The sequence below is a fragment of the Orcinus orca genome, chromosome 10, assembly GCF_937001465.1.
Source record: "Orcinus orca chromosome 10, mOrcOrc1.1, whole genome shotgun sequence".
Classification (NCBI taxonomy): domain Eukaryota; kingdom Metazoa; phylum Chordata; class Mammalia; order Artiodactyla; family Delphinidae; genus Orcinus; species Orcinus orca.
Window position 1 is genome coordinate 8,256,056 of NC_064568.1, and position 12,360 is coordinate 8,268,415.

Consider the following 12,360-nt stretch of genomic DNA (forward strand, 5'->3'; position numbering starts at 1 on the left):
TCTCAAAGTGTGGCCCCCAGCGTTGGCATCAACCTGGAGACTCGTTAGGAATTCAGATTCTCCACCTGCACCAACAAGTCTGGGGTGGGACCCAGGCCTCTGGATTTTAGCCAGCTTCCAGGTGACTTTAGTTTGAGAACCACGGCCGTGGCCTCCTAAAGGCTCTGAGAAGTCCAGCCCTAAAGAAACCCATTTCGTTTTGTTTAGTCTGATGTCCCCTGTACATGGCCACATGGCCCGTTTATAGCTTCATGGCCATGAGCTTTCTAGGAATAAGCTTTGAGAAACAGGAAAGAGGGGTTTGGGGGCTGAGTTGGTTCGAATCCCATAGCCTCCCTTGGGCGGTTGGGAGCTTTACATCAGATACCCTCCTGCTTAGCTCTGTCCTCGGTCCAGAGAAAGCCCGCTAAATGGTAGCCGCTAACAACAGTAATAACGTCGCCGTTAGGATGATAAAGTGTGACATGTTACCATCGTAGCTCCAGTGTAATACATTTCACATGGCCTTCTTCTTGCCGCCTTTTCTTTCATAAATCACTGTTGGATTTGGGGTGTCAGTCCTATGCTTCCTCCCTGTACCTGGGTTCTCAGGTTGAATGCCCTGACTGCTTCTAGCAAAGTCTGTGGCCCTCGTCAGGGGAGCAAAAGTCAGGCTTCCTGCCTGATGCTTGTCTGTGGTAACTGTCCTACCTGCCCTTTTATGAGAACAAGAGGAGCCCAGCACACAGGACAGCCAGCACCCATGTCCCCTTGATATGCCGCCCCCTGGGGTAGAGCAGAGCAGTTCAGGCAGCGAGCCCACAGCCAGGCCCCAATGGCAGGGCTGCTGGGGACAAGCCATCTATGGCTGGCAGGTTACTTAGCTACCTTAATAGAATTTGCTCCCCGGCTTCAAGGAGGTAAACAGGGAGTTAAATACAGATAACAAGCAGGGTTTTGTAACTCAGCATCACGCAGTAGAAAGAGTATGATGATCCAGCTTCTGCCCTGACAGACGGGGCCTCTGACAAGCCACCATTCTTCTCTGAATCTCTGACTGCTCACCTGTAAAATGGGGCTGGTGAAATCCACCTACCAGGTAACAATTCGAATTAATCCAAGACCTGGAAGTACTGAGCATAGCACGTGGCACGTAGCAGGTGCTTCAGGCATGTGAACGTGAAATCTCATCGTCCTTTCGGGCAAAATGGCCACCCTAGTGGTCCCCATCTTTCGAGGATCAATTTAGTTCGAACATGGGACTTCCCTGGTGGTCCAGTGGTTGAGAATCCGTCTTGCACTGCAGGGGACGCCGGTTTGATCCCTGGTTGGGGAACTAAGATCCCACATGCTGCGGGGTAACTAAGCCTGCGTGCCGCAACTACAGAGCCCACGCGCCACAACTAAAGAGAAGCCTGCACGCCACAACGAAGGATCGTGCGTGCTGCAGCTGAGACCGGACGCAGACAAAAACGAAAACAAAATTGAGTTTGAACATTCATTCATTCATTCCCTTGTTCGGTCATTCATGGATCGCATATTTATCAAGCACCTATTCTCTATATTATACTGATGACTGCCGCTGCAGATACAGAGATGGACAAGACAGGACCTCAGCATTTAGAGAGGGTGATGGACGTGAGCCTACTAATGACATAATTTGTTATCTAATTAAGATTGGGGTTCGGGTCAGGAAGGAAAAGTCTGTCTTCCCAGCCAGCCCGACCCACCAATATCGGCTTCCTTCGCATTCCCTATTTACTGCCTGGTCTTGTTTAAATGCTTCCAAAGTGTCACAGCCATTTCCTAAAGTTGACTGTTGCCAAGGCCCTGGGATCTCAGGCCGCCTCTGCCCCACTTCCACACTGTCCAAACGCGTGGGCTGAGTCCAGGATAAAGTACGTTCTCAGACCAGCATTTCTCTCTTGGGAATGGCAACTGGGAAACGTCACAGACTTAAAGACGTTGCGTTCCAGCTTGGAATTACACAGTACTAATGTGTTAAAGATCGATGGCTGCTGGAGGGTGGATAGAAGGCAGGGCTGGGGACAAGGCTAGTTTATGAAACATGGTAACTGGATCTAATGTTTTCAGAAGGTCCTGGCATGTGAATTCTTCCTGAGAAATGGTCTTTTCAAGACCATCACCAATTTGCGCTAGTGAAAATCAATTTCATTCTTTTGTCTTTTTGTCTCCTTGTTCTCTGTGTTGGATGGCAATCCCAAATGAACGGGCCCAGGGGGCAGGGGTGGGAGATGCAGGACGCAGGTTTTGGATAACAAGTGTGAGTCACTACAGAGAAGAAAGACCCGCCCCTTCCGGAGGTACTGACAGCATCGTTCGGGCTGGCATTTCCCTGGGGTGTCTGGCTCACGCGGGTGACGGCTAGCCTGTTCCCAGCAAGGCAGGTGGTTTGCTTGAGGACCCTATATATTGGGACTTTTATCTCCAAATGTCACGTAGAAGCATGAAGCCTCTTGGCTGACAGGGGTTGGGGGCCCATGAACGTTAGCAAACAGCCCCACGTGGCCCGAATCTCAAGCCCGCCACCTCTCCCTACGGCCCTTGCAGTAAAGTCCTAAATCTATGGCATCCCAATACGGGGACAGTGTCCTCTGCCTCTTTGATTTCCCGGGGCTCGGAGGACAGTACAGGCCAATCAATGCTTGAGTGATGGATGGCCGGAGGGCATGACCCTTCCGGAAGCGTGCCCCTGCTGACCTCGCCAGCCTTGGGCCCCCCTGCACCCTGGTACCACGCTTCCAGCCACCTGGGACTTCATTCAGTCCTCTGCCTGTGCTGTGCTGTCTGAGACTCTCACCTTTTTTTGCACATGATCACCTCTTTAAGGCAACACAGGTCTTCCCCGAAGAGCCCGAAGGCCTGGGGCACTCTTAATTATTCTTCCAAGGCCAGCATGGGCCTCACCTCCTCCCCCAAGCCTACCCTCACCCCCAAGCAAGGACAGATGCCCTTTCTCCGCACTGCGACGCTTTGCTTGCCTGTGACCTCTCCTGGATCATGACCACGAATGAAGGCAGGAACGAGGGAACAGAGCCTGGGGCTGGGGCCCTGACCCTGCAGCCCTGGCCTGGGCGGTTTCAGCCAGACCCGATGGATGGATGGATGGATGGATGGGAGAGACTTACGTGTTCCTTGGACGGGTCGCTGATGCTGCCGTTGGTAGTTGGGGCGGCCGTCTCTGCGCCCTCGGGCTTCTCCTGCTGCTTCCCCTCCTCCTTGGGCAAGCCGCCCTGCCCGGGGAGGGCCACTTCGCCCACACCCAGGGCCTCGCTCTTATACTGCTTCACAAACTCCTCCATCACTTTCAGCTCGTTCTCCAAAAGTCCGCGGCAGCGAGAGGGGTCCTGGTCGTAGATAGGGAGCTGACGCAAGAGCTGACGCCGGCGGTAGTAGGCGCCCTCGGTGCCCGTCACTGGCTGCTTCTCCTTGGGGATGAGCTCCATGTACTGCAGGCCCTGGGGAAGAGGAGACCCGGCACCATGATTCCCAAGCACTGGGCAGAGATCTGAGCCCTGGCGAGACCTGGGCTTCTGCAGGTCTCTGCAGAACCCAAGGATTATTCTCAAGGAGGAAACGGGGTGAATTCGGGGAACGCTGGAGAGAGACCTAACTAAGCTTCCGCTCTCCCCTGAGTCACACTCACAGATTCACAGTCTCGATGAGAATCGGGTAATTTCAGTAGACACTCCTTTTAGATTTGCTGGCTTTGCAACAAGGATTTTTGTTTCCTTCAAAACTGAATATTTTTACCTCATTTACCTCGTGGCCATGCTTCTCATTTAAAAAAAAAAAAGTCGATCTAGTTTAAAATCGCTTTTCTTGGCAAAGTATAATTAAATCACTATAGGCAGAAGGTATTTCATAGTTTATTAATTTAAAAATATGCAAAGGCACCTTCTAATAGTAGAATCGACAAGGTCTCAGGTCATCACTTTTCCACACCAACAGGGCACAGATGCTAGACCATCTGAATATTCACATGTCCGTGGATGACTGTCCAATGGCCTTCTGTTGGCTGGCTTGCTTGCTTTTGTGAAATGAGCAGAAACCTTACACTTGGGTGGGTCCCAGGGACGGGGAGATTAGGTGAAGGTGAAGGTCGAGGCCACACCGCATGAGAAAGTGGGAAGGGCCAGTTGTTGGTCCTGGACTGCTGTTCTCCACCACTGTGCCCGACCCTAACCCTGACCCGTACCTGACTCGCCCACCAGACGGCCTCATTCCCACGCCCCCGTGGCTGCTGCCGTATTTACCCTCTTAGAATCTGCCTGCCCCATATCTCGTCTTTGAGGCTGGCCTCACCCTGGAGTTGTGTTAACCAACGTGGAAAATGCGATTCATAATGGACAGTCCCAGCTGCGGCCTGTCTGTAGGGAACAGGGTATGAGAACCTAGGGGTGGGGGGTGCTACTCCAGAGCCTGGTTTGCTGAGTTTCATAATAAATGAATTCCGGGTAAGAGCCTTTTGAGAACGGGGAGAGGCAGGTGTGGGAATGCAGTCGAGGGGGGGCTGTGAGCACCCCACCCTCGGCGGCTCAGCCCTGGATCCCGGGGGACCCGGCCGAGACCTCCCGGCCCTGCGGGCTCACGCATACCCTCTTCGTCCCTGTTCCTCTGCACAGCCCCTCGTACTCTCAGGGCACCTTCTAGACGCAGGAAATGGCCTGGGTGGTGCACGGAATCCTGGGGTGCCGGGAAATCTGGGTTTCTAGCTCCGGCCCTGCTGCTGCTCTCCGTGTAAGATCAAGAAAGCACCCAGCCTCTCTGGGCCTTCGTTTCCTCATCTGCAAAGTTCAGGGCAGAAAGCATGCTCGTTAGGGTCTGGGCCATTGTGAGAAGTCAGTGGCCACCTCACTTGATCTTCCTCCCAAGTAAGAGGAGAGCAGTGTCACTCAGCCGAGTCCGCAGCCCCGAAGAGGGGCCAGAGTAGGCTGGCTGGCCAGAGTCCCAGGCCCTTCACCCAACACTCAGAAGAACCAGAAGCCCCGGGGGGGCCCCCCAGCTGACGACACGTCTGGCAGGGGCCGATTCCTGCTGCGTCTTGGGAAGCCCGTGGCTTTTCTCTTGATCAGTGGGAAACTGCAGGTGGCCTCCAACGAGAACAGGCCAGACGGGTGGATCTGAAGACCCTTGTCTCAAACTTTGCGGTGCATAGGACTCGCTTGGCGCCCTTGTGGGAGAGCTTCCCAGGCCCGCTCTGTTTTAGGAGCCTGCAGGGGCCTGGAAGTGAGTGCTTGTATAGGTCCTCCTGGGGGAGTCTGAAGTAGGACATCCGAGGGCAGTGGGTGGGGGAAGGGATGGGACCAACAGAGGACGGGAAGCAGCAGCCCAACAGCCAGCAGGCTGGGTGGGGCACAGAGCCCTGAGGAGATGGGTGAGGGTACGGTAGGGCACAGGACCCTGGGGAGATGCAGCAGGGGCGGGGCAGGGGAAATACCCCTGCCAGCCCTTCCTATTTCTTGCCTGGGGCCTGCCCGGCTCCTAGAATCTCAGGAAGGATTTTGCAGCAGTGGAAAGAAGAGCTTTGCTCATGCTGCCAGAATGGGCGCCCAGACCTGGCCAGTATCTCACTGACTCCGAGTGCTGAAGCAGCCCCAGTCGCACGGAGGATTCGGCTGATGGGAGAGCAGCCTCTTCTAGGAAGCCTGCTTTCTTCCCCCATTGGAGTGGTATGAGGAACGGTAGGGACAGCTAACACCTACGTGCTGCTCGCTGCGTTCCAGACCTTCTTCTAAGTGTCTGACCTATGTTAACCCATTTACTTCTCACAACGCCCCTAGGAGAAAGGTACTAATATTATCCCTTGGGAAACTGAGGCACAGAGAAGTTAAGTAACCTCCCGAAGGTCACACAGCTAGTATGCGGTAGAGACAGCTTTGAACTCAGCAGCTTGGGTCTCGACTTCTTCTATACTGACTGTCTACAAGTTGGATGATTTGCAAAGATAAAAGAAATGTCCCCCAATCTCTGGGGGAGTTTCCTTTTGTCATCATTTCAGGGTGAGGGGGCTGTGGAAGCATTGCCTGGGGCCAGGAGGCTGTAGTCCCTGGATCTGTGTGTGGCTCTGGTCTTCTAGGGCCTGCACCCCTCCCTGCCCGACTTTGTAAGTCAGCCCTGCGGTCGAGGTTGCGCCTGCACTCACAGTGTCCTCAAAGCCCCAGCCGGGTACCAGCTCTCTGCCTTTGCTCTGGCAAGGCCCCAGCATCTGGCTACCACGGGCATGTGTTTCGTGATGGCTGGCCTTGCCTGGCTGGCCTGAGGCCCCTCCCACACTCCCGAGCCACACGCTGATGGCAGACATTGCTAATCAACCCTGATGAGGGTCTCAGAACCCACCTCAAGGCAGCCCTCAGGCAATCACTATCAGTTGGCATGGACTCGGGAAGGGGAAGACGGGGAGGGAGGCGGGGTCAGAGTGAGCTGCCGGTGGTGCTCAGAGCCTGCCAGAGAAGCTCTCAGGTGTTTCTCCACGAAGCCGACTACGGTCATGTTCCCAAAACCTTTAGCAAGATGCCTTTTCTAGGATCAGTTGGAAAGATTGGTTTAGGTTTTAAGTTTTTCGTGAGAAACTCTCTGAACCATTTGGTGCTCTGCTGTCTGGCACAGCCATACTGGGTGAAGAGGTTCCTGGAACCAGGCTTTTTCAGGACAGAAATCAAAAGAGCAGAGAGAAAAGTGGAGGAGAAGGATGCTCTTTTCCCAGGGTTGGGCAGTGGGACACACACAGACTCTGGAATCAGAAAACCCAGTGCTGATTCTGTGCTTTCTGATTCTTCTCCAGCTGTCAGACAAAGAGAGCAAATGGGCTTCACGTTACACGTTAATCCTGGTCAATCATGGCAGCCTGGAGTGCTGTGTTGAGTAGGATTCTGAGGCCCAATGAGGGCTCAGTGGGAGACAGTGCGCTGACTGCCACAGGTAAGGGAGCAGAGGATGGGGTATGAGTGAATGCCAGCCCTGCACGCGCTCCTCAACAGCTTCTGTTTGCTCTCCTGTAAAATGGGGGCAGTAATGCACCCAGCGCACAGGGAGTGGTGAGGTGTTGATATCCTTCATATACAAACACTCCATGGATGCTGGTTCCCTTCATCTTCTCCGTCTTGCCTCCCCACAAATTCCCGGCTAGCTTTCAAAGACCCATTCACCTCCCTGAGCCTCGGTTTCTTTTTCTGTAGATGAGGGTAATAACAGTACAGCCCTAACAGTGTTGGAAAATCAGAGGCGATTGTGCATGTGTGGCTCTTAGCGTAGTGCCTGGCTCATAGTAAGTACTCAGTACATACTAGCAATTAGGTTTCTTGTGACTTTAGTCTTTGAAGACTTTAGTCTTTGAAGCATTTCTCTGGCTTTTATTCTGGTTGGGAAGGGTGACAGAGAGCAAGATTCAGTTCCATTTCCAAAATGTAATCAGTCCTGATCACTTGGTAATTAAAAAAAAAGTCGGAAGGGTGAGTGGGAAGAAAGTCGTCCAATCTCAGAAATGTGATTTGCTCGGGCAGGCCAGACGCAGGGCAGACAGAGCGGCCTTTATCCCATGTGGTTTTATGAGCCGGCATTAATCACGGCCCGACGATGCCTTCCTCTGATTAGTCTGGGGCTGAAGCGTTTGGGGTTTTCACCAGTCAGTTCCTGACGCCCACGGCTGGCTCTTTTACGAGCTGCTTGCTTTAGTTTCTGCTCACATCTTGGAGACCCGCTGATGGCTCACCCAGGCCCAGGTGCCGGAGGGCAGACCCGCGTTCGGAACCACGCGGCACTGCTGCTATTCCGTGCCGCCCCCCGTGGCCCCCGACCTGCCCCTGCCTACCCACTGGAGCTGTCGAAGTCCAGCTCAGCATCCTGTGTTTCCTCACACGTAAACGAACCCTCACTTCACAGGGTGGCTGAGCTCATGCAGGCTGAACTGTTCTTTTAAAATATGCTTCTCAAAAAGCAAAGCTTTTAAAAAAAAAAAACAAGAAAACTTTGCCTCTCTTCGCTTTATCTAGAAGGGATGTTTTTCCCCCTCTTAAGCTCCAGCTTAGCACTGTGCTGCTCGAACCTTCTATGGTGAAGGATCAAGATTTGTTTGGTGTTTTTTCCACGGATTGCAGGATGATTTGTGGGCTCAGTGCACGTGATGAGAATGTAGCTCAGGCCACACGAGATTTCCACGTGAGGCTGACCACGCAGGAGCTCTGCTCAGCCGTCACGCACTTGGATGTCAAGTGCCACAACATTTTCCCAACATTTATTCTCAATTTCTGTGCTTCCGATTGGGGACCAGTCACAAGGATTTTGTGGAGCAGTGCCAGTCCCCAGACCACACGTGGAATGTCCTTGGCTGGGAGGCGACGTGGCACAAATACGCCTCAAGCCTGCTGCATGCCCTGTGCAGTGGAAGGCGAGGAGTGAGACGGTACACAGGACAGGCATGCGCGTGCTCTCGCGGGCCTGGCTTCACTCCAGTGTAGGGGAGAGGTGATGACGAAGCACAGACACGCATGAGACAATGACGGCTCGAAATAAGAGCTTCTAAAGAAACCATGGAGAACTGGGAGAGAGAAGAAATGTAGCAGAGGGATGGGTGACATCTTCCACAGGTTGGGTAGTGAGGGACGGCCTGTCTGAGATAGGACTGGCAGAAGGAGCCAGCCATGAAGAGAACCGGGAAAGGATGTTTCAAGGAGAGGGAACAGCATGTGCAAAGTCCCTGAGGAGGGCAAGAGCTTAGGGAGCCCAGGCCTGCCGTAGAGTGGTCCAGGGCAGGAAGGTGGAAGGTCATTGCCATGCAAGGTACTCAGTGAGGGGGCGTAGCCCGCAGGGACAGGGACACACGGGTCTCAAAAGGCTCTCCTTTTCTCCCGGGAGAGATGGAATTCAGCGTCAGGTTTGCATCTCTAACACGGTAGGGTTTTTTAATCTCACTAACCTGTAGAAATCATCTGGGTCCTTGCTACTCCAGGTGTGCTCTGGGAGCCGGCAGCGTCGGCATGACCTGGGAGCTTGGCGGGACTGCAGATTCTCAGAACGGCCCTGAGCCTACTCGATGTGTTTCTGCAAGCTCTCCAGATGGCTTTTACGCTTGTGGAAATTTGAGGGGCGCTGGTCCACTGCTCTGGGTCTTGAAGGGGGCCCACGTGGGGTATCACCTGGGGCTTCGTTTAAATACTCGTGACTGATAATTCTGATCCTGCAATCTGCAGCTTCCGATTTAATGGTCTGGGGTGAGGCCTGTGCATGGGGACTTTTCTTGGGTCCTTTTAGTGGGCAGCCACGGGGTGACCTTGTGCAAGTCACCTGCTCTCTCTGGGCCTTGTCCTTCTCTGGGTGCCTCTTCCCTAGGGTTGTGTAAAGCCAATTTACTTCTCTCTTTTAAGCCCAGGAGTTAGGGAGAAGAGAGAAGTGTTCCTGTGCTCTCCCCGAGACTTGCAAAGGGCACATCCCAGGCCACTTTGAGGGAAAATGAGGAACTTACGGATGAACATGAGCACTCTGAGAGTTCTCAACAATAAACCATCCTCTGTTCAGAAGTGGGGAACCTAAAGGGAACCATGAGCAACCCTGTACTAGAGCTGAAAGGGCCCCTTAGAATTCACGTGAACACCTCTACCCATTTCATGGATGAGGAAAACTGAGGCCCAGACAGTTTTCACTTCAAGATCACAGAGCGAGGCAGGAGCAGGTTCGAAACCAAAGCTATGTTCCTACCATTTTTGCAAACTTGCCCACTTCTTACCTCGTCTTTGACATCCAGGAACCTGTGGCACGGCTCCTATTTACAAGGGCAGGGAAACAACCACTTGGTTGCAGGAAGCTCTCTTACCAGTTTCTGGGTGACTCCAGGGGGAGCCCACTCATAGGTGATGGTGTCAAAGGTGGGATCTTTCCCGGTGGCAATGGGGTTGGTCATGATCATTCGGTTCCTCTTGTAAATCCGGATGCCGTCCCCGCCTTTCACTCGGGCCGTGAGGGTGGAATACTTGGAGTCCATCAGCAAGCGGCCAATTTTCCGATCGTCTTCCAGGTCCGAGCTCAGGCAGTGGTCCTCCTGACTGCATTTGCATGACTTGCACATTTTCCTGGGGGGTGGGATGGGGACAAGTGAGATCAACCTCCAGAAAAGAGAGGCAGAATCTCCCGCTGGCAGCGCCTACGCTTTGGAAAGCAAGCTCAAAGTTTAACTTTAGTAACTTGAAAAGGTTAGCAGCAGACAAATGGTAACCGGAGCCCAAAAGGCCTTTGACGTCAGAAACTCACGTCTTCCTATCTGTCTGTGGGGAATGTGGGTGTGACTTTCGTGGGTAAAAAGAGCAGCACGTTTTTCCTCTTGGTCACTGGGGTGGCAAGGGCTGGTTCATCACTGGAGATGTTCTACAGCAGGAGTCTTTACAGCCTGTGGGCTAAACTCGGCCCACAACTTGCTTCTGTAAATAAAGTTTTATTGGAACACAGCTATGCCCATCATTTACATATTGTCTTTGGGCGGCAACAGCAGATAAGTAATTGCAGCAGAGATCACGTGGCCCACCAAGACTAAAATATCTACTCTCTGGCCCTTTATTAAAAAAAAGTCTACCAATCCCTGCTCTAAAGAATTATTGAAATTGTCTCCCAAGATTCATGAGCCTCAGAGCTTCAGCAACTTGTAAACTCTTTAGCACTCATCCTGAAGTTAAAATACAGCTGGAAATTTTCTTCAGGAAACGGGTGGACAGGACCTGGGGGGAAGGGAATGAGTTTAGGAAACCCCTCGGGCTGGAGAGATGGATGTCCCTTGCCAAGGCTTTGTCCTGGGGCTGGGAAAAGAAAAAGCATCCTGGGGAAGCTTCACAGTGACTTGAGGCCTGACACTTCCCTCCGACAATTAAAAACAGAAGCAGTTGGCTGCTTTGTGTCCTGCTGTTAAGGTTTAGATACCCAGGGGGTTCCCAGTGTGAGAGGAAAACCGCTCCCCTCCCTTCCTGGCCGTGTCCCCTCAGGCGTGCTGTGTCTCAGATGCTGGAACACACGCGATTTAGAGCTTGTCAGGTCAAGTGAGCTACATCAAGACCTACCGCGGGATGGGGCAGGCCTAAGCCAGAGACGTGTCAGGGCAGTTGCATGGGTGCTTCACAGCCAGGCCTGCCTGGAGGAACCCTTCTTTTCTCTTCTAAACTCAGGAGACTGATGCATTTAATCATTTAGCACAAATTTTGACTGTGGGGCTACCCGACGCATGCCTTGATGGTCTACATCAGTGGTTCCCAGCCAAGGTCAGATCTGTCCCCAGGGGGCATTTGACAATGTCTGGAGACACTTTTTTTAAAAAAACTTTTTATTGGAGCATAGTTGATTTACAATGTTGTGTTAGTTTCTGCTGTAGAGCAAAGTGAATCAGTTATACATATACATATTCCACTCTTTTTTTTTTTTTTTAGATTCTTTTCCCATATAGGCCATTACAGAGTATTGAGTAGAGTTCCCTGTGCTATACAGCAGGTTGTTATTAGTGATCTATTTTATATATAGTAGTGTGTATATGTCAATCCCAGCCGCCCGATTTATCCCTCCACCCCCCATACCCTGGTAACCATAAGATTGTTTTCTACATCCATGACTCTACTTCTGTTTTGTAAGTAAGTTCATTTGTACCCTTTTTTTAGATTCCACATATAAGCAATATCATATAATATTTGTCTTTCTGGGTCTGACTTACTTCACTCAGTGTGACAATCTCGAGGTCCATCCATGTTGCTGCAAATGGCATTATTTTGTTCTTTTTTAAGGCTGAGCGTGGAGACACTTTCGATAGTCCCAATGGGGTGCTATGACGTCTATAGTGTAGGGGCCAGGATGCTGGTAAACATCCTACGATGCACAGGACAGCTCCCTCCACAGCAAAGAATTATCCGGTCCCAAATGTCAGTAGTGCTGAGGTTGAGAAATCCTAGTCTAATGTGAAAAGAAGGAGGCCCTATCACAACCTTCAAGGAGACTGCAGTTGGGGTGGGAGAGGGAGGGAAAATCAGCTGGAAATCATAACATAAGGTAGAATCAGGTTGGGCCACGTGGGAGTCGCAGATGCTCTGGGGGGGGGGGCGGTTCTGCTGCCTGGACCCGTTCCCCCAGGAGGTCAGGATGTGGCCCAGGGAAAGGGCTCAGCGGTGATGGAGGTCAGCAGGCTACAGAAGGTTAAACACATTTCTTCAGTGCAAGGCTGCTTCTTGTTTTTTTTGTGGTACGCGGGCCTCTCACTGTTGTGGCCTCTCCCGTTGCGGAGCACAGGCTCCGGACGCGCAGGCTCAGCGGCCATGGCTCATGGGCCCAGCCGCTCCGCGACATGTGGGATCTTCCCGGACCGGGGCATGAACCCGTGTCCCCTGCATCGGCAGGCGG

At 52.5% G+C, this 12,360-nt stretch overlaps 1 protein-coding gene across 3 annotated transcripts in view; it reads right to left on the reverse strand.

Annotated features, from left to right (window-relative positions):
* Positions 1 to 12,360, reverse strand: part of LMCD1 (LIM and cysteine rich domains 1) — a 57,946-nt gene that overhangs the window by 12,207 nt on the left and 33,379 nt on the right. Inside the window, exons 2-5 of one of the 3 annotated variants that reach the window (XM_033437219.2) lie at positions 11,681 to 11,916; positions 10,243 to 10,409; positions 9,809 to 10,064; positions 3,129 to 3,458 (exon numbers count right to left, since the gene is read on the reverse strand). In XM_033437219.2, the coding sequence (XP_033293110.1) occupies positions 3,129 to 3,458; positions 9,809 to 10,060 (582 nt within the window). In that variant the 5' untranslated portion in view covers positions 10,061 to 10,064; positions 10,243 to 10,409; positions 11,681 to 11,916. The remainder of the gene's footprint in view (positions 1 to 3,128; positions 3,459 to 9,808; positions 10,065 to 10,242; positions 10,410 to 11,680; positions 11,917 to 12,360) is intronic. The other 2 variants (XM_004274787.3, XM_012534816.3) reach the window with 2 other exon arrangements.